Consider the following 21,800-nt stretch of genomic DNA (forward strand, 5'->3'; position numbering starts at 1 on the left):
TGTTCCCCAGAGCTGGATTATTTTTAAAAGCTGCTTTAATTCTCTGACATTTTACAACAGTTCCTTCAGTATTTCAAGACTTAACCCCTAAAGATGCTCAGCTGTCTTCTGAGCAATGATTTAAGGGTCGCAAATGTAAGCGACAGTATACATTTAGGGAAGGATGCTGCATCCTCCCCTCACCCCCTTTCATATTCTTCAACTAATGACACCTGATCATGAGCTTCAATTCTGTCCTCACATCAGGGCAGTGGATTGAGAACGGAGCTAAGAATAGATACCAATAAAATTGTCAAAAACTGCCTGAGTGTTATTTCACAGGTTTCACCTCCCCCCTCACCTGCTAATGAATCAGAAACACCAGTGTCTTCTCACACGGCCAGGGAAAGAGGTAAACAAGTGTCCCCAAAGACGCCCCGGCCTAAACGGAAAGTCTTCCACCTTATTTATCTGTGGGATTGTTTTCGGTGACTTGTTTGTTTGTTTTGTGCTGCCCGTTACGTAACTAAACGGAGATGCTTGATGCTAAAATGGGAATGTGCTACCAAATATTTATTGGCAATGTTGCCCAGAGCCACAGTGGAGCCAGAGGTGACTGGAAAGACCGGGAGGGCAGATTCTGTTTTCATTCACTATGTTGCTATTTTATCCATCGAAGTCTCTGTCTCTTCGTCTTCTCTCTGTCTCCATCTCTCTCTTTGTCTGTCTCTGTCTCTCTGCCCCCGGCCCCCGTGTGTGTGTGTGTGTGTGTGTGTGTGTGTGTGTGTGTGTGTGTGTTACTTCACTTTTAAAGCCAATGCCCTCAAATCTTGCTTTTGACCAAGGTTTCTGGCTAACCCCTTACACTCATGCCCTATTAGGCACCTAGTATGTGTGTTAAACACCATGAAGACAGTCATAGATCCTGCCCTCAGAAAAGGATAAGGCCTGCCCTTAACAGAAGAGACCACACAGAGCATTATAATAAAGAATAAAAATCAATGTTACTGTAGGAGCAGTGTGTGTCACATGACCTCCTGCCATGTGGCCTACCCATCAAAGGATGAACTCTAGTTAATGTAGAGGCAGAGAAAGGCTGGACAGATCCAGACAGACCAAACCACCAGGAACTTCCTCAAGCAGTTCACACCCTACTTATATGATCACTTGGTCTAGGAATGTAAGGGTGCTCATCTCTTATCTCTGACTAGAATCTCATCTATGTTTCAGTCTATTGGGCTAAAACATATTTTGAACTTCTGTATAACATCACGATGTATTAGCCATAAGTAACTGCTTCAGTTCTGACCACAAGGTTATTTTTAAGCCGGTTTTGCTTGGCACACTCTCCTCCTCTCTCTGAGTCAATCATTCCTCCAGACTGTGATTTAAGATTACCAGGAGTCTCGCAGGTAAGAGATTTTCCACCTCATATATACCAATCGAGCAAGTTCACTGGAGTGAGAAAGGTTTTTGCTAGAGTCAGTGTTGAGTACGGTTTTAGCCTTTAACTTATATTTATTTGATCTCAGTAAAAATCTGTAGGACACCAAGAGAAAAGGAAATCCTCTCCTGAGATCAAAGTAGCTGATTCCCAAACCAAAGTGGAACAAAACAAACAGAACCCAAACCAAGCCTTCATACAATCAGAGGAAAGAGCTGCGTACTCAGCCACCTCTCGGGATCCAACAGGAGAGGAGAGGAGAACAGCCAAATGCACACAGAGCTTTGCTCTACGCGTTTAAGCAGTTGTCAGGCAACTGTTTAGTCTCTGAGTTCTGCAGCCTTTGGGGGAAGGTTGGTGCAGCATGGAGGAGGTTGCCTCTGTGGAATCCCATTGCTGTTCCTCATGCCGTAATACCTTATAGTAGCACTTACTTGGATCCCCAAACTGCCCTATGGGAGAGCTGGACATGCATTTCTATTGTTATTTCAAACATGGAGCTGTGTATCTCCCATGGGACCCTTAGAGATGACAAAGCAATAACAATGTGCTGAGTATTGAAGCTTATGGTCTTGTGTGGCGGCTCAGTGGGTAAAGGTTCAGGCTGCCAAGCCTCCTGGTGACTTGAATTTGATCCTCCAGACCCGTAGGGTAACAAAAGAGAGCCTGACTCTTACAAATTGTCTCCTGACCTCTAAAGTGCACAGTTGGACATGTGTACCAGTGCACATGTTCACACATACACAGTAGATGAGTAAATGTAATGCAGTTTCCTTTTTACAGTTTGATTAGGGTTGGAAATACCGCTCCATTGCTATAGCCCCTGCCTAGCATGGGTGGAGCCCTGAGTTTGATTCCTAGCACCACCTGGGTGTAGCAGTGCAGCCCATAATCTCAGCACTTGGGAAGCTGAGGCAGGAAGAACAGAAGTTCAAAGCCAACCTGAGCTACACACAACCTTATCTCAGATACGTAGATTAATTTTATATAAATTAATATTATAAGCATTAAAATAGCCATAAATTATTGGGTAATTAGATACCTATATAATCTCAAATTATTTTATTTCTAAACTCTCATGAGTCTGAGCATGTCATGTTCTCTTTCTTTCTTAATTGTGTGTGTGTGTGTGTGTGTGTGTGTGTGTGTGTGTGTGTCTGTGTGTGAGTGTCTGTGTGTGGGCAGTGCCCCTGGAGACCTGGTATTTACTCCTCCAGGAGCTGAAGTGCATGTTGGGTACTGAAGACAGGTCTTCTGAAAAAGTAGTATGTTCTCTTAATTGCCAACTCTCCTCTCCAGACCCCATCTGTGTGTTGGTTTTTGAAATAATTAGTCAAATTCATAGTAGTGTAAGAACTCTTTTAATCAATGTCACATTGATGGGATCAAGTTCTTATATCACCATTCTGACAGCCAACTATGTGTCGTAGTTTCTGATGTAAATTCCACAATAAAATATCATGTACCTTGTAAGCCACACTTCACACATGCTAGAGTTGGACCTTGAAGTGGCCTTTGAAAGAGTTGCAAGACAGATGTGCAAACAGAGTAACTCATGAGGAATCCTGCAGGCAGCCATGCAGACAGAGTAACTCACAAGGAATGCTAACTGCAAATCGAAAGGGCCACCAGTCATTCCTTCGACCTCTAATCATGGACTTCATGACTGGACTATTGAAAGATTTATTCTTCTCAAGGAATTAGGCCCCAGTAGTTGATCTTTCGATATTCCTAACTATGGTGTGATCATAGTGTTTGTTGGGTCTCATAATTAACTTAAAGTCTCTTTACATTGGTGTAGCATCTCGTGAAATGAAGGAAGGGAGAAAGGAAGCAGGAAGAAAAGAATTCATGACAAATGTGAACTTGGATTCAGAGGCTATTGGATTTAGATTTCCTTGTTTTATATTAGCAACAGTGATCCTCTTTACCCATAAGAAATGAATGCTCCAGAGAAAAGAGATGCGCCATTTAAATTCTCAATTGCTGGCCCTTCAGGTCCCCGGAAATACTGTTTTCTAAGGGTGGTATCTTTCTTGCACCTATGTTGTGAGAATTCCAGGGATGGCTGTGCCTCTGAAATGACATGAAGACAACCCCAGGCATCACCTGGTTCAAGTGAGCCGGGGCTTTTACATACTGTGGCTGCCGCTTATTAGTATTAGTTAGAGGGAGGTGCAGCTGTGTGGGTTGTGTGTTACTTGCTTTAGCCAGCAACCCAGGAGGACTTTAATTAAGTCTGGTCCTTCCTGGAGTGGTCAATTACAAACTGGGGAAAATGCCAGATCTGCTGCTGTATCAAGTTTCACCTGCTATTTCCTTTATCGGTGGCTTTTTCCCTTTCTATTTATTTTATATAAATGTAGAACATAGAAATGTTTGACTAGCTGGTGTTTCTGTTTAGTAATCCACTTTACACACACACACACACACACACACACACACACACACACACCCATAATGGTGGAATATATTGGTCATACCATGTGAGCAGGTGTACCTAAGTCAGAATGAAGTTTTTGGAGGACATTTTACACAGTTGCCAATGATGGTGCCTACATTTCAGTCATTTTAAAGAAAGGGTATTGGAAATTGTGCAGACAGCAATTGATAAAGCCCTTGCACACCACAGTACCCCATATAAAAGCACTTTATTTTATCAATTGCACATTTCATCCACACTGCCTTTAATGTTAAATGACTGCAAGGTTTGGGGGACAGTACTTAAAATATCGGCTGTATTGAAATTAATGATTCATCCCTGTGATTAATCATCCTGACAGCATGGGAGGGAGATATTGAAGCCACCATTGCCTTCACCTCCGAGAAATGAGCAGAGACTACTAAAGTAAAAGCTTCCCAGGCAACGGCAGCGTGTTAGAAAGGCAGCTGCGTTGGAAGGAGAACTGAACTTTCAGCTCCCTTTTGTTAAGTGCCTATGTTCTAGAGTGAATGTATATTTCCAGTGTAGTAAAAAGGTTTTCTTGATTACCGATACTAGATTGTAATCAAATACATCTGTCACTTGAGAATTCTTTTTCATAGCTATGTCTTAGCTTTGAGATCCCAGAGGACAATCGGACATTGATTGCAAACCTGGCCCCGATGCTAAGTTTTAAAGTCTTTGGATGCCCAGTGCCTCATCTGGGTTGACCTTCAGGGTACAAATAGTTTGATTCTGTTTGTAAAATGTGATTCCCCGTTCTTCATTATTCTTTAACCAAAAATAAGGCCCTGACTCACTCTCTCTCTCTCTCTCTCTCTATATATATATATATATATATATATATATATATATATATATATATATATATATCCTGATGCAAAGCAATGTAGGGAGACATTGCTAGTTTAGTTCACAGTTCTACGACACAGTCCGTCATTTGGGAAAAGTCAGGCAGAAACCTGAAGCAACTAGTCACATGATAGCCAAATCAGCAGAGAGAAGTCAAGTGCGCATGCCCAGCATAAGCACGCATGCTCAGTGCTCGGCAATCGTTGCATACTTTTACAAGGTATACAGAGCCCTGGACCAGGAATGGTGCTGCACATCCAGTCTGGGTCCTCGTACATCAGTTAAGACAGTTAAGATAATCTTCCACAGGTTTTTCTACAGTAATGCTTCTCCTCCTATGTGATTCTAGGTCATTTCAAACTGACAAATAAAACTACCCACGACAGACCCCTAATGGCACAATTCCCAGAGAACTTTACTCATGTAATAACCCGACGTTACCACTGAGGCTCAAAAGGCAGTGGTGTGGATGATGTTGGCTTCTGAACTGTCTATCCGAGCACAGAACTAACAAAAACGGCCACACGAACCTTTGATTGAGTGTTTTTTTTTTTTCTTCTAAGTATCACGTTGGGATTAAATGTTGGGATTACATTTTATGGCACCATTTCCTAAAATTGACCTTTATTGTATTTTATAAATTAGATGGTTGTCATGACCTTGCTAAACCCCCTTTAGAAACTGCTCACAGTAATAACAGCACAGAAACTGTAAGGGAGCGATATTTTTAAATCTTTAAGTCAAAACATATGTTTGGACTTAATTGATTTGCTAAGGTGGCGGGAAGGATTAGGCACACATAAAATCCTGGAATTTAGGAATTCCTCCAAGGCAGGGCAAGGCTTAATGTTTCTTCCTGGGACTTCTTGCCCAGACAGAAAAATAACGCCTTTCCCCACTGTCGTTTCCAGGTCTGAGAGGATACAGGGAATCAAGCGACTTTCCCCCGAAGATGTGGAATCCATGCGGGACATTCTGACGAGAAACATGTACCAAGTTCGGCAAAGAGTATGTGCAAGCCCTCTGTGCAGTCTCCTGCCCTACGCTTTAGGCTGTGCCTTGTTCACACTGTCCTCCCTGTGCTGTGCTTGAAGAAGGGAAAGGTAGTTGTGGGCTGTGAGGCTGGCAACAGTGGCCTTAGAATGAATGCAAATCCAATTGCTGGCTCTAGGGGTCAGGCTGCCCCAGCCATGCGGCTAAAGCTTTCAGAGCCCACAGATCTGCCTATCCTCAAAGGGAAGACAGATGCAGCCATCCATCCTCCTGTAGTGTAGGATCCTGGCAGCCATCGGGTTATCCAGTGGGGTCAACTATGCTAAAAGTTAACAAATAGAGCTTATTGGATCAGAGTCAGGATGCTATAATACTGAAAGCTGGACTGTAGGGAAATACTGGCGCCTTGGTGTTTTGGTCTGGAAATTGGTATGGTCTCTTCATTAGTATTTAGCCTGAGTCAATGACAGACAAATCAGTGTCACCCCTGCAGAAGCCTTTTCAAGTCTGATGGCTCATTTGTCCATCCTGTTTCTTGGCTATGATTAAGTATGTTGCTTGTGAGGGCTTTTGTTCTTGGTAATGCCCTAGGTCATTCTTTGGATGAGATTAAGAAACTGTCTAAGCTGTTCATTCTCAAGTAGAAGATGCTGGGGTTAGCAAACTTGGTGATCGGATTGAGTCAAGGTTATAAGATACATGTAAGTTAAGAGTTCTCTGCTGAGCTCCTGCCCAGTGTTCTCTCTGAGACTCCAGACTTACACAGTCAATGAAGGTCAGTGGTCTGAAGTTTTGTGTCAGAAATGCTGATGACTAAGGGGCTGGTGTCAGAAAGGCTGAAGGAATACAATGGGTTTCAAATCATTCCAAGCGAAACTGTTCCAGCAGGACTATCACATTTCACCTCTACTAAGTAGATAAGAACTTCCTGGTGTGGAGCGTGGCTAGTTTAGTGAGAACCAGACCCTTTGAGTACCTGGCACTCACTGTTTTCTCCATCTTATTGATACAAGGAAGGAGGTTGGAGTTCTGAAACTCCAATACATTTTGAAATGGTTCACTGCCCACATCCTCTTTCATTCCTCAGATGTAGAGGACAAACAAGTAGGTGTGATGTTAGGTTTCTGTCAACCTGACACAAACTAGAAAGAAGAGACCTTGGTTGTGGGTTTGCTTTCATCATACTGCCTGTAATCAAGTCTTGGGGAGCATTTTCTTGGTGCTTGATATGGGAGAGCCAGATAGCCACCGTCTTCTTTCGTCTGGTCTTCAGCATCCTCTCTTTTAAGTTATGCAGCGTCTCCCGTCCTTCCTTGAATATATTGCCCACATTCATTAAAGAGTTCATTGCTAAGCATCAAATGGAGCCAAAGCAGAGTAGGATTAGGGAGTGGGGTGCAGTGATAGGTTGCAGGTACTTTTTTTGCCTCCATTTTTAGTTTGTTGGAAATATACCTCACCAATCCCCTTCCCTGTTAGTGCAGATTTACAAATGCCATTGAGGAAAAGCAACCCAGAGGAAAGTGTTTACTTGGCTTACACTTCCCAGTCACAGCCCATCACTGAGGGATGTCAGAGCAGTAACTTAAACAGGAGCATAGGCAGGAATCGCTGGAAGGGGCACTGCTGCTTCCTAGCTCACTCCAGGAAGTGAGCCTGCTTGCTTATACCACCCAGGACCACTTGCATAGGGAATGGCACTGCCCACAGTGGGTTTGTCCTCCCACATCAACCATGAATTAATGAAATGCCCCTAAAGACTGGGTTACAATGTGATAAAGACAGTCCTTCAACTGGGCTTTCCCCTTTCAGAGTGTCTCCAGTTTGTGTCAAGTTGACAAAACCATAGCCAACCAACCAGTCAACCACCCAACCAACCAAACAAACAAACAAAAACCCTAACAACACACCCGTTTTTCCTACTACCTCAAGCATTTCTAAGGTTATGAAAGTCTTCTACTTTTTCATAGGAAAATATTCTGGAAATGCTACCCTGAATAACTGAAAACACACACACACACGTATATTATATAGTATATAGTATAGTATCTATTGCTTGAGGGATTGACACGAAGACTGTGTAGAAGTCATCTGTTGTCTTCACATCTGGACAATAAGAGCAGGACTTGTGGATGGAAACATTTATCACTGGGCTAAGAGTCAGTCGTGGGGCTTAGCAGTCACTTCTAGGCAGGGCCAGAAAGAATATAGGGTCTGATTCTGGCCTATCCTAAGCTGTAGTTGATATGAAACTGTTCTGGTCCAACTCTGATTCTGGCCACATCTTTTTAAAAACACTTCCCTTTAGTGTGTCCAGGATAGTATGTACATGGGTGGGGGAGGTGAAGGACTAACTTCTTGAGATTCCCAGTGACACTGCAGAGACAGAGGGCCCCCCAACACAGCGAGATGGAGACAGAGAGGCATACCCCAAACTTACCAAAGAATAAAGCTCAGCCCAGACTCTATGGCAGTGGTTCTAATGATGCAACTCTTTAATACAGTTCCTCATGGGGTGATGACCCTCAACCATAAAATTATTTTCATTGCTATGTCATAACTGTAATTTTGTTACCATTATGAGTCATGGTATAACTATTTAGTATGCGACCCCTGTGAAAGGGTTGTATGGAAGTATGTATTTCAACGTTCATTTATTATCTTTGGGGATGACTTTATGGCATCCAAGAGCATGTTTCCCCAACTGATGGATACCTGGCTGGGAGATAAGGTCTTCACTCCTGGCAGGTTGTGTGTGGCTTGTCATCCATCACTTCTCTTTGCCTGTGCTTACTGTCTTTGAATACTGTGTCTCTCTCACATAATAACAAACTCATGACTGGATCTTTTCTTGGGGTTCCTTCTACCTTCCCTCAGAGTTGGTTAGTCATTTCTGTCCCTCAGTTCTCATGTCCCTCCCTCCTGTACTTATCCCAGGGCAGAACCCACTTAGGGCTGCAGGCTCTGTCCAGCAAGCCTGCCCCATCCAAGCCTGAATGAGTGCCCTGCTACATACCTCCTGGATGGTTCTAACATCTTATCTCACCTGAATGTAGAGGTGAAATTCCCTGTCTACTTGACTCCCGCAGATGACTGTAAGCCTTTGGAAGACCCACATTTATAATTATTCATTTTTAATTTCCTGCTTGTTATAGCACCTAATAGGCTACCCACCTTTTTGTTATTGAAGTAATTATCTTTTTTTTTTAAAGTCATGAACCAGTAAGGAGGACACAGGCAACAGTGACCCCCTTATAAAACAGAGATTTGCAGTTTATTAGCACATGCAATGTATCACTCACTGACTCCAGAAAATCAGACATTCACTGATGAACTTGGAGCAAGCATCAGTGGGGACAAGAAGTTCCACTTAATCAAACATACGTTTATGGATAGATATTGGCCTGTGGTCCATGATAGCTTCCATTGGTGTAAGGTGAAGGCAAGAGAGAAAAGTCATTTAAAGTTCGTCAAGCTGGTCTGGTCTTTAAATTAAGGAGTATTTTCACTGAGAAATTTCTCTCTCTCCCTCTCCCTCTCCCTCTCCCTCTCCCTCTCCCTCTCCCTCTCCCTCTCCCTCTCCCTCTCCCTCTCCCTCTCCCTCTCCCTCTCCCTCTCCTTCTCCCTCTCCCCTCTCCCTTCTTCCTCTCCCCTCTCCTTCCTCCTTCTCCCTTTTCCTTCTTCCCCCTTCCCCTCCCTTTCCCCCTCCCCCCTCCCCTCTCCCCCCTCTCTCATCTTTAATTTCAAGCAGAAACTTTGTGGAATTTTTAAAATTAGTTTTAATGTTTTCCTTATCCATCACATCTAAAGGCTTAGCACTGAAAATAATCTTGGAAAGAATGTGGGTGTGCAGGACAGCCACAGTCTGTGGACACTATAGGGAGGATTGGGGGGTAAGGGTAGAGTTGCTTCACCATCCACATCCATAGCCAGGCCTGAGAGTCCTGAGTTTGCTTGCAGCCTTAATCCCACTGAGGCTTGCTCAGTCATGCCAGAGGTGAAGCTGAGCCCATGCTCTGGGTCTACCTACTCTAGCAGTCTATGATGCCACTGGAGGTAACACTGGCATTCTTAACTGAATATTATGCTTTACCTACAGACTCTGTCCTACAACAAATACAACCTCAAACCCCAAACAAGTGAGAAGCAGGCCAAAGAGATCCTGATCCGCCGCCAGAACACCTTGAGGGAGAGCCTGCGGAAAGGCCAGAGTCTGCCCTGGGTAAAGCCGGTATGTGGTGTGGATCTGTCACCAAGTAACTGGGCCTGTCCTTGGGGCAGGGCCTCATCAGCTGAGGTCAAATCACTCACTACTTATTCAGACTTCACTTGCTACCAAAGAGATGGAAAAACTTTAGGGGGCAACAGACCAGAGCAGCCCCCTCATCTGGATGCAGGAGTCCAGGGACTCAGGCATCTGTGAATGAAGTATGGTGAGGAGATGCTTTCCAAGGTAGATCAGTGACTCCAAGTGGTCCTGAGCTGAGTCTACCCCCAGGAGCCATGGTGGTCATGACTCCTCCTCAGATGAAAGCTTCTAGGCCTCTCAGAAGCTTGTCTAGAATGATTTGCTTTTGCCTAGGCTACCATGCCTTCTCTTTTCATCACCAGTGGTCACCTGACATCTTACTAGCAGAGGCTGTACAATGCTTATCATATAGGCGCTCCTAGACAGAACAGTCTGGAAGGCTGACACTCAGTGGGGCTGCGACAGTAACTTTGGAAAGTTGACAAGGGTCCTTTCAACATGAGGGGTGGGGTTACCTATTGAGTTATGTGTCCTTTAGACACACATAATTAAATGCCAACAACCCTAGCAAACGGCCCAGCAGAGTGCTGCTCCCTTCCCTTTGTCTGTGTGTCAGTTGAAACTATAGTATCCTAATTCTGCATTTGTTTCTTCTTGCTACCCATAGGCAGGCACCAAGAACTTCCGATATCTCTCCTTCCCTTACAGCAATCCTCAGCCAGCAAGGAGAGGGGCAAGGGCTGCTGAATCCACAGGTAACCCATGCTGTTGGCTGCTGCATTTCCTCCTGTGCAGGGCCATGGTGGAGAAGATTTGGGGACCTGGAGGCCAAGAGACACAGCCAAGGCTATTATGTAGAAACTTGAATTAGAACAAAATGAAGGCATCTTTTATAAATAAATTCCACAATTTTATTTATGGGCACAGAAATGTAGATTTATTACAATTTTGCCATGCACTATTATACTTTTCTAATTTTCCCTGCCTTTTCTGAGGGTAGGGATGATTAATTGGTCACATGATTGCACGATCAATACCTCTTCCATGGTATGGTGCCTTAAAGAAAGATATGTATATAAAAGGCTCACTTCAGAAATGTTGAAACAGGCCAATGCAATTTAACTATGAGGTTGGATTTTATTGGAGGTATTTGGTCATATTTACTGATTAGTGGTTTCCCATGTAACACACAAGTGAGATTCCTAGGTTTTGGAAATGTTCATTATTCTAATAAAAGCCAATTTAGCATGCTTTAAATATGTATCAAAATGCTTTCTATTAGAAAAGGGTAATATATAATATAATCCTATGCTATGTTGCCTGTTTGATTTTCTATGTAAACCTTAAAAGAAATCACATTGGGTAGTCAAATAAACTGAAGGCATAGGACCTTAAATTATTTGTTAAAGGCAATATAATTATTCTTTGAAATAAGTATTTTTGTTTCTTTGTTTTTCTTGCTAAAACAGGCTTCATGTAAAACACATATCCATCACTGGAGTAAAAGCACAGGGGAGGAATTAAACAGACTTTAAAGATTGGGATGTAATCCCTGTAGAACATTTTAGTCAGTGCCCTTCTGTTGTCCTCTCCATACTATTTCTTGACCTTCACAGAGTCCATATCCTGCTCAAAGAATTATAAAAGCACTGTACCACCTTGTACAGAAAATCAAACACGAGTGATTGTTTTGTCTCCCCCATCCCCAAATTTCCTAGTTCACTTGACAGTGACCTAGAGAAGAAGAGAGATTTCTCATTTCAACAGATATGGATTTAGTTGTGATTTTTAATGATAAAACACTAGTCAGTTGCATAGAGCAAAATCATAATTTATTTACATTTCAACCCATCTGGAGCTTTTCCTTGGAAATGGAATAAGTCAGATATACCCTTAAAGTTTACTTGCTATGATGGTGACCCTTCCCAACACTATGTCTATAAAATGAAATGCCAACTTTGTGCTAAATTTCTTCCTTCTGCAGGGGCCTTTGGACTAGAAACTTTGTTTCATTCTTCTTGTTACTAAATTCCTTCCTTCTGAAGGGGCCTTTGGACTAGAAACTTAGTTTAATTCTTCTTGTTACTAAATTCCTTCCTTCTGAAGGGGCCTTTGGACTAGTAACTTTGTTTCATTCATTTTTTCTTTTGTCTGTTCCTGATGACACGGTGGCATTTGATACTATGAGGGAGTTTCACAAAGAAAAGGAAATTAAGAAGAGAGACACAAGCACAGAACAGGAAACAGATTGATTTTAAAATGCCCTTTTTATTCTAATAACAAGTCTAATCTTGTTCTATAAGTGAAGAGAAAATGAGAGCTCCACAGCTATTTTCTGGGGCGATCATCACTACTGCAGGACTCTGACATGGAGTCAGCCTAGCACGTTCTTGGGGTGTGGATGTACAAATATAAACAAGCATTAGAGTAAACAGCCAGATGGTTACTCTAAATTCTAAACCTTGAGGAGTGTGCTTTATTCCAGAAGGTAGAAATTGGTTAGCAGTTGGAAATGTGTTTAGGTATTCATTAGATTTAACCAGTGAAAGGACTCTAACATTTATCTGGTTATAACATTTTATCAATTCTTTATAAACCTCATGCAGTATATTTTGATAATATTTCCCCCAATTCCTCCCATAGCTCGTCCTGGATCTCCTTCCTTATACTGCCATCTACTCTCCAACCAAACATATAATGAGACACCATTGGTTGGAGGAACCTACTAAAGGAGAAGGGTTGACTAAAACACATGAATTCCCTCAAGCTGTGGCTGCCTACACAATTTCAAGCCTTCTAGCATAGAGTGGGGCATTCATGACCCCCACGCCAACTGATAAACTATAGACAGTTGATGGTTTCTGCTGGAGGAAGAGTTAATTTTCTTTAGGTTAGGTTAACTGTACTCCAGTAGATGACCCTACAGCCAGAAATATACGAGCAAGCACAAATTGGAGTTGGTTAATTGTTATTTTAAAATATATGTGAAAATGTATGCAACAAATGCAACAACAAGAAACAAACAAACAAAAATAGCCTGCCCCTCAGAAAAATGGTATGGTAGAAATCAGAATGAGATGCAGAGAGTCCTCAATGTGTGGCTAAGAGTTTGATCATCTGAGAGTAACTCTCTTCAAGTGTCAGGAGAAGTGGGAAACTCTAGTCAGGAGAATTTGGGTGTCATGATTTCCTCAACTGTGTAGTCTCTGGCCAACCAATCTGAGTCTACAAAAACACTTCCTGGCTCTCTTCAGGCCCTCCAAGGTCTGAATGCTCCTGTTTGTGAATTACATGATGGTTTTAGAGACCTATATACTCTTCTAAGGATCCTTTGCCTGTGGGGTTCATATTGTATTACAATTATGGGGACCCCCCAACTTAAAATGCCTTGTATGTGTGAGGCAGATTTAAACCCATTAAAATTTAAAAGATGCAAAAAGCTCTTGAGAGATTGAAGTTGGTGAAGGTTACATAGAAGCGTGAACATACTTAGTGCCATTAAACTGTACTTGGAAATGGTCGAGATGTTTACAATGTTAAGTGTGCGTGCGTGCGTGTGTGTGTGTGTGCGTGCGTGTGTGTGTGTGTGCGTGCGTGCGTGTGTGTGTGTGTGTGTGTGTGGTGTGTGTGTGTGTGTGTGTGTGTGTGTGTGTGTGTAGTTTTTATGTGCAGAGATACAAAAGTCCTGCTTTCTGGGACTACAGCCCTAAACAGTTCACACTGGATCAAGCGAATCCCCTGTGGGTTTGTCTCCACCCTGCTGCCCTGGGCAGAAACACCTTCCCTGTTTACCTATTTCTCATTCAGCCTTAGTATTTATGCTTGTTTGGTAGGTGGAAGGTCAACCTCACATATTGCTTGAGAGGTAACCACCATTCTTCCCTGGGATGCCAGGCCTGCATACTTACCTACCTATAGACATGAAAAAGGACCAGGTATAGTCCACATCATTAACCTAGAATGACATAGAGACTTGCTCCATGCTGCCCACTGACAGGAAGCTCTTAGGACTGGCTAGAGTGAGAGCAGGGGCGGGATCTGTGGACAGAAGTGTCCACACCTCAGACAGACTTCCCAATGCAAAGGATCTGGGGGAACTGAGGTTCAGGATCCACTCCTGGCACAAATAAAAGGGGGATTTCAAGAAAGAAAAAAAATTAGAGCAAATAGATGATACTATTATCTTTACCTCCAGTAGAGTATCCCTCTGTCAGTCTCCCAGCTGCTGGCCTACATGATTTGGCTGCATTTTGCAAGAAAAACAAAACAAAACAAAACAAACAAAATAATCTCTGAGCCGAGTATTTAAGATTTTCTTGTGCCTCGTAACTTGTCCACATTTTTGTCAAGTACAAACCTTTGGGCACACAGTACTAATTTTATGAGTGCTCTTTTAGCTTTGTCTCCTTTTGCTTCTTTAGGAGGGACTAGAAAGTGGAAGAAAGAACAGGATTTTCAGGTTTACAAATAAATGCCTAAGAATATTGAGACTCCTCGGAGAACATTTAAGGGAAAAATAAATTCATGAGCCTAAAACCTGGAGGAGACAAGAAATGGTATTTGTAAAAAGTATTCCTTTGCTTACTGGTGAAAAGGACACTGTGTTTTAGGAATGGATAGAAATTTGGAAATTAGCTCAAAACAGAGCATCAAATGGCTGCCTGCTGGATAGTAACACACATGCTATCTGCTCTGTTTCTTCCACACTTAAGTAGGCTTTTTCTTACCTCTTTTCTCCCTCCCACCCCAGTACAATATAACAACTATTTGCACAACGTTTTCAATGTATCGATTCCTATAAGTAGTTCAGAAACTACTCAAAAATTGTAGGCTGTGCATAGGTTATATGCAAATACTGTGCCATTTCATGTGAGAGACTGGAGCACGTGTGAATCTTGGTACACTTACTTAGGACACAGAGGAATGGCTCCAATCCTGTTTTTACCAGCCATATCATGTTGAAAGTCACCTCATCCTGAACAGCTTCAGGTACTTTCCACATGATGTGAGGACCATAGTTTGACCCATCTCAAAGGCCACTCGGATGATTAAATGTCGTAAAATATGCAAGTGACTGTCACGGAGGTAGGCACCTATTCATTCCTCCATGAGGGGAAGCACTCAGCCTCATCACATCTTCATGTACCACTGCAGTCTGCTCTTCCTCTACCAAACTGACAGGGAGCATGTGTCACATACAGCCTGGATCTCTTGTGGCTCCCCAACCCTCCCATCTCTGTTTCTCCAAGATTACATCTCCAAGGTCAAAGCAGTGGAACTCAGATGTAAAGCTTTCAGACAGCTACACACTGAACATCAAACCAGGCGTGTGACTCACACCTGTAATCTCACTTTGGAAGCCAATGAAAGGGAACCACTGTAAATCCAAGGTCATCCATCCTACGTGACAGGATCAGACCTTGTCTCAACAAAACAGAAACAGGGTAAAAACCAACCACCTTAATGGAACCTTTAGCATAGCATTTGCCTTTTACAGGGTAGAGTATTTTAGTAGTAATTATTTTATGCTGCTATTAGTCCGTAACTGTGAAAAGATACTCTGCTACTCCTCTAGGGAAGGCTGGCTGAATGTGCAGGTTTCTGTAAATCCCCACTTGTTTGCAGAACCAAGCATACAGCTCTGCCTTCTCAGTCCTGTGGGGTCGTCGTGTTGAAAGGAAAAGTCAGGCTGGTACAATGCTGAATGCAGGAGCTGCAGTCGGACATATTCTTGCCATCTGGGCATGAAGCCTTAACTCCAATCTCAAGTGTTCTTTTCATTTCTGTCATGATGTCTTTTTAGCTGATGATGGCGCTGACCCAGGATTCCAGCCCTTGATGCTCAGCGCACACTCGAGAGCAGGGTCCCTTCAGGAAAGGCGACCAACAGAATCAATGATTCCGATGAAGAGGCTGCAGAGAGGAGAGAAGGCGCTTAGCTTCAGCTACCGAAGCAACACCAGCCGGGAGGAACAGGCCAGTTGGCACAGGATGAATGTCCTCCGACCCAAGCCGTTGTTCTATGCAGTGGACGAGGAGTATGACTCTGGAGAGCAGACTGAGGAGGAGACCTCAGCAACCCTGTCCAGATGGACAGCTGAGCACAGACACTGCAGAGAGCACCACAAGTCCCACAGTCCTTTGCTCCATAGGAAATAGCTCATCGTCCCACAGTCCTTTGCTCCATAGGAAATAGCTCATCATTCCCAGACGGCTGCTGGTTCTTTCCAGAGTCCCAAATCATATTTTATATAATGGAAATTATCACAGTCAGGAACAGTTACTGAGTTTGCATTTTTGTTTTTGTTTTTGTTTTTGAAACTTCCGGACACTTATCTATAAAAGCAGAGTGAGCATTCACAGTGAACTGGAAGGCCAAGCCACATTCTTGTCCTTTGTAGATGAATTCTGCATGCAGTCAAATGTCATTCCTTCTCAGAGTAACCAGCTGTCTCTGAAGATTGCAGAAATCCATCAAGTACTCTTGGTTTTCTCCCGGATGTCAAGAAGGATGCTGGGATTTGGAGATACGTAATGGCGGAAGCCATTAGGAAAACCCACTGCTGAAAAAAAAAAAACACCCAAAGAACAAAGATATTTTCATCTAGAATTCATAGGAACCTCATATCTCAATCCTCTGATCCATGCCATTGTGATCAGAACTACACATGATTGGTCAGTAATTGCTATCAATTGTATGCAATTTATAATCAATTAGAACTGGCAGGGGTCTTTGAATTCAGCCCCTGGTGTTTTCAGATCAAGACATGTTGACGAAGATCCCGTGGCATATTGGCCACCTTGCAAGTTGTATGCATTTGGCTTTAAATTTTTTTTCTTGAAATGAACTTCTTTATTTTCAAAGATAACAATAATGTACCTCAAATGGGAGGTAAAACTTGTTGCACACCATTATGTTTAATCTGTGATATTGATAGATGTGATCTGTACTATGGGGGCTGATCTTACAGATCTGTATACTATTTTTATAATTAGAGTGATAATTTAAAATAAATTTTTGCAATATAAGAGCTACAGTTTAATAGCAATGACAAGAATAATAGTATTTATCTGCTGTGTGTTTGTAGCTTGTGAAGTTTTACTCTGGAGTTTAGTGACTATTCTTTAGTTGTGTTTTTCATGGTGATTATTCCAAACCTGACCTTCGACTTCAGACTTTAGCTTGCCAGTTTTAGCAGCTGCTCTTTACCTCTCTCCCCACCTTACACATCCCTTCTCTTCTGTCTCTGCATCTATGTACAAATAAACATTTCTGAAACGTTACCTACTGTATCAGATAACTAGACTTATGGCAGTCAATTCAATAAATAGCCTTTGCCATCATTGTTGTGTTTTATAAAAAGATAGAGGAAGGGATATGGTTGATGGAGGAGTGGTATGGTGTGGGAGAAGGCGGTGCCTCTGTAGGCCCATGCTGAGACATCCCTTCCTCCTGAGGTACCAGCCACAGGACGGTATAGTATAGAATAGAATAGAATAGAATATTCAGGGCATCGGGAGGTTGAGTTGAGAAAAAAGCAGAGAAAAGAAGAGAGAGAGGGGTGGGGGAAGGGGGAGGGAGAGGGGAAGGGAGAGGGGGAGAGGGAGAGAGAGAGGGAGAAGGGGCCAGCCAGGAGCACTTGGAGAAAGGGGAAAATGGAATGGGGAGAGAGGGTAAGGAGCAGGAGCAAGAGGAGAAGAGATGGGAGCAAGAGCAAGAGAATCAGGAGGGAGCAATCAGTCTCTTTTATAGTGAGTCAGGAATACCTGGCTGTTGCCAGGTAACTGTGGGGCGGAGCCTAGAAGAAATGCCAACAATCATGGCTTTATCCGTCTCTACAATGCCCATATGACTTAATCAAGCACATCTTTCAAGGCCACCAGCAAACACTCTTTGTTGCTAAGAACTGCCTTGACTCTCTAGGTGCCCTGAGCTCCTTGGATGGGAGAGGAGACTTGCCTTGTCCTCTGGGCACATGTGTTTAGTCTTGTGGCCCAATGGACAAGGGAGGGCAGTTTGATTGATTGACCATTTGCCCATTTATCAGTTGCAACTTTTTCCTTGTTCACTTCTACCAACTTTCCTTTCATTACTATCATGGTGTCTTCTCCATGGAAGGATATGCAAAGATGTTGGACAGAAGACAACACCGTTGAGCCGGAAGGAATATTAGAGAAGGTGTCATCAGACATTACTCTTTTCCAGGTATTAAAACTAATGTTCTTAGATTGTTGGGGGGAGGGCAGCAATGGGGGGAGGATGGGGAGGGGAACACCCATAAGGAAGGTGAGGGGGTGGGGTTAGGGGAATGTTTGCCCGGAACCCGGAAAGGGAATAACACTGGAAATGTATATAAGAAACACTCAAGGGCTGGGGACTTAGCTCAGTGGTAGAGCGCTTACCTAGGAAGCGCAAGGCCCTGGGTTCGGTCCCCAGCTCCGAAAAAAAAGAACCAAAAAAAAAAAAAAAAAAGAAACACTCAAGTTAATAAAAAAAAAAAAACAAAAAAAAAACAAAAAACCTAATGTTCTGAAATAGGACCTGAAACCAGCACAGGGTCTGCTTTCCCTTGGTGGGGGCAAAGACTTGTCCTCTGTCCTGACCTTTAGCTATCAGCAGTGACCATGTGACGTCATGCCAGACTCATGTGGCCCTGGTGATTTTCACACGGTTCCTATGGTAGGAGTAGACATGAAAATCAAAGAAGGCGATCGTCCTTTGTTCTTCAGAATCGGAACTAGAATGTGTCTTCCAAACCATACAATATCTTTATTTTAATAAAATCCAGGCCCTGTCAAGTGACTGTAATAATCTCTGAGGGAGGAAGCATACGTAAAACTCAGGGAAGCAGTGATCAAAGGAAGAAAGACCTTTATGTTTCACAGAGAGGTTGTGAGTCAGAGCCTTTAATTGGCAGCCAGAGGCAGAGAGTGTTCACCAGAATGCGCCGGAGCAAAGCTCTGTGTGCAACCTGTTATTCAGAGACAGAAGATACCACCTCATTTTCAGGACTCCATCTATACAGCAATAGATATCCAAGTAACAAGGGCTCCTTCCCAGAATAAGTCACATTTAAGGACTATAGCAATATTTTGGGAGAAAATCTCCTGATTTTCTGCCAGACACCAGTGGCATTTGAAAGAGGGGTCCTGGGATTTAGAGAGATATAATGGTGGAAGTTATTAAGAAAATTCACTGTGGGGAGGGGGTTGTTTGAGGAGGGTAACACCCTCATAGAAGAAGGGGAGGGGGTTGGGATAGGGAGCTTATGTATGGGAAACCAGGGAAGTGAATAACATTTGAAATATAAGTAACAAAAAATCCAATAAAAAGAAAATTCAGTGCTGAGCGATGAGCCACCTTCCACAGGCAGAGAAGATCTTAGAGCAAAGAGGCAGAGGCAGGGAGAATCCAGGTTGGTTGACAGGGAATCCACTCTGGAGACACTTACCTCTGGCATACTACTGAGAATAAGAAGGCAGGGCTCACAGCTGCAGGGCGTGGCTGTCCAGCTTTGCTTTGCAGAGTTGTCCTTCTGAGCTACAGGGGTCCCATATGGGATCCAGTGTGTATGACTTCACCCCCAGATAGTCCCCAAACCCAAATACTAAGAATTCTTGCAACATAAACATAGCTATAATAAAGTATGATCTATAATAAGCACAGTAAAAGATTAGCTATGGTAGTAAATAGACTGATTGTGATACTGTATTATTAACAACTATTTGGCTCGGTGGTTAAGAGCACTTACTGCTCTTCCAGAGGTCCTGAGTTCAAATCCCAGCAACCACATGGTGGCTCACAACCATCTGTAATGAGATCCGATGCCCTCTTCTGGTGTGTCTGGAGAGCGACAGTGTACTTGCATAATCAATCAATCAATCAATCAATCCATCAATCCATATCTTTAAAACAACTATTTAAAAATGTGAGAATTTCTCACTTCTGGAAACTTCCACTTAGTAGTTTAGGGTGGCATTTGATCGTAGATGATTGGGATTGCAGAAACGGAACCTGGGACTAGGGAACCCCACTCTACTGTGAAGAGCAGCTAAGGTAATGGAGAAATAAAAAACCAGCCCTGCTGTTGTGCTGAGCTGTCTGGCGGATTCCCTCACCCATCACTGCCCACATAAGAGGACAGGCTAGGCTCTCTGAATTCTGGTGAACATTCAGGGTGGCTGGAGAAACTGATTCTCTGGCCACGTAGTCCTGTAGCCCAACAACCACACAATCTATATTTTAGTAGGTGTTGTCTTCCTGAGGCCATTTACAGACTGGAGAGCCCTCAAGCTCCTGAGTAAATGGTGACAGGTCAAGGACCCTGTGAAGCTGCTGGTGGCTCGATCAGTCTGGGAGGTTCATTTTGAAATGGGGTCATTGGATGCACAGCAGGGTTTGCGTGTGTGACTTAATATTGTTTCCTGCATTCTCCTCACTGGCAGCTCATGGTAGAAATGAGTTGGGGGTTAGCAAACATCTGAGAATGGTCTCTGGACTGTGGGTTTCCCCTGTGAGTTTCTCCAGCAGGTGCCAGCCTGTACCCTGCAGGGCAGCATGTTCTCCTCCTGGGTGTGGTAGCTGGGTGTGGAGGACCTTTCGACCTTTGCTCCTCATTCACTGGGAGGGAGGGAAATGACATTAGGATTCCTAGCGAGGGCCTGGCTTCTCAACCACAAATTGTCAACTTTGAACTTAACATTTTATTCTCAACAAGAGGGGAGGGAGGAGAGAGAGAGAGAGAGAGAGAGAGAGAGAGAGAGAGAGAGAGAGAGAGAGAGAGGAAAAACCAGATGTACAACTTCCAAATTCTAGTCGCCTCCTCTGAATTTTTGTTTTTAACTGTCTGAAAACAAGTTGCTAACATGAGGAGCACTGGGTACCAGTGTATTCTAAGGTTCTGTGAAGGGTCCTTTCCTTTCCTTTCCTTTCTTTTTTCCTCTCCTCTCCTCTCCTCTCCTCTCCTCTCCTCTCCTCTCCTCTCCTCTCCTCTCCTCTCCTCTCCTTCCCTTTCCTTTCCTTTCCTTTCCTTTCTGTACCTCACAGTCTCGAAAGATTTTTCTCTACATTTGGTAAACGTTCTTCATTCATATTTTCTCCTGTCATCTGACGTGGGGTCATAGGCCCTGCTCTGTCTTTCTTAGAAAAGAGAAGTGTTGGCTACGCAAAGGACTTTGCCAAGTGGGGATTCCGCACACTTAACTACCTTCCCACCCTTAACTTCCTTTCTCCTGCAGGCTGTTTGCTTCTGCACTTCTTGGACAAAACTTATGTGTTCTAGGAGGTGGAGTGAATGCCCCTGAATCCTGAGATGGGACTGCCATTCTTCCCTGAGGGATGCCTGTTCACACAGGTGTGCAGACAGAACTCGAGTCTGCAGCAGCAGGGAATGCTGAATCCGGCAAGGAAGCCCCTTGAATGTCCTTTTCCAATTCGGAAGCTTGCTACCCTGGCCATTCAGATAGCAAGTGAATACAATTAAATCAGAACGTGGGCTTTGATGTCATACGTCAGGTACGCGCACCCATTCCTAAGCTGAAATTTGCCAATCGGGTGATTTTTTTTTCTATTTATATATAAGTACACTGTGGCTGTCTTCAGACACACCAGAAGGAGAAGCCCACACAGGGCTAGTCACCCTGTGAGTGGGAGCAATGGGCCCTTTCATCTGTGAATAATTGGTTTAATAAATTCATTTTCCTCCTAGGACTCTGCTGCATTTCCAAGCCAGGGGTGCTTAGGTTACTGTAACAGGTCACAGATAGAATTTTCCTTTGCCCAACCTTCTTCAAGCTAGGGTTCCTTCAAGAAAAGACAGGACTTGGACAATCTCCAGAGC

General features: G+C 43.4%; 1 protein-coding gene across 1 annotated transcript in view; it reads left to right on the top strand.

Annotated features, from left to right (window-relative positions):
• The window catches only part of Slc9a4 (solute carrier family 9 member A4), a 54,389-nt gene extending 37,085 nt beyond the window's left edge, over positions 1 to 17,304 (top strand). Inside the window, exons 9-12 of the mRNA NM_001413317.1 lie at positions 5,630 to 5,726; positions 9,811 to 9,942; positions 10,628 to 10,715; positions 15,764 to 17,304. Of these exons, the coding sequence (NP_001400246.1) occupies positions 5,630 to 5,726; positions 9,811 to 9,942; positions 10,628 to 10,715; positions 15,764 to 16,119 (673 nt within the window). The 3' untranslated portion in view covers positions 16,120 to 17,304. The remainder of the gene's footprint in view (positions 1 to 5,629; positions 5,727 to 9,810; positions 9,943 to 10,627; positions 10,716 to 15,763) is intronic.
• The last annotated feature ends 4,496 nt before the right edge of the window (positions 17,305 to 21,800 follow it).

This window comes from Rattus norvegicus, chromosome 9 (genome assembly GCF_036323735.1).
Source record: "Rattus norvegicus strain BN/NHsdMcwi chromosome 9, GRCr8, whole genome shotgun sequence".
Classification (NCBI taxonomy): Eukaryota; Metazoa; Chordata; class Mammalia; order Rodentia; family Muridae; genus Rattus; species Rattus norvegicus.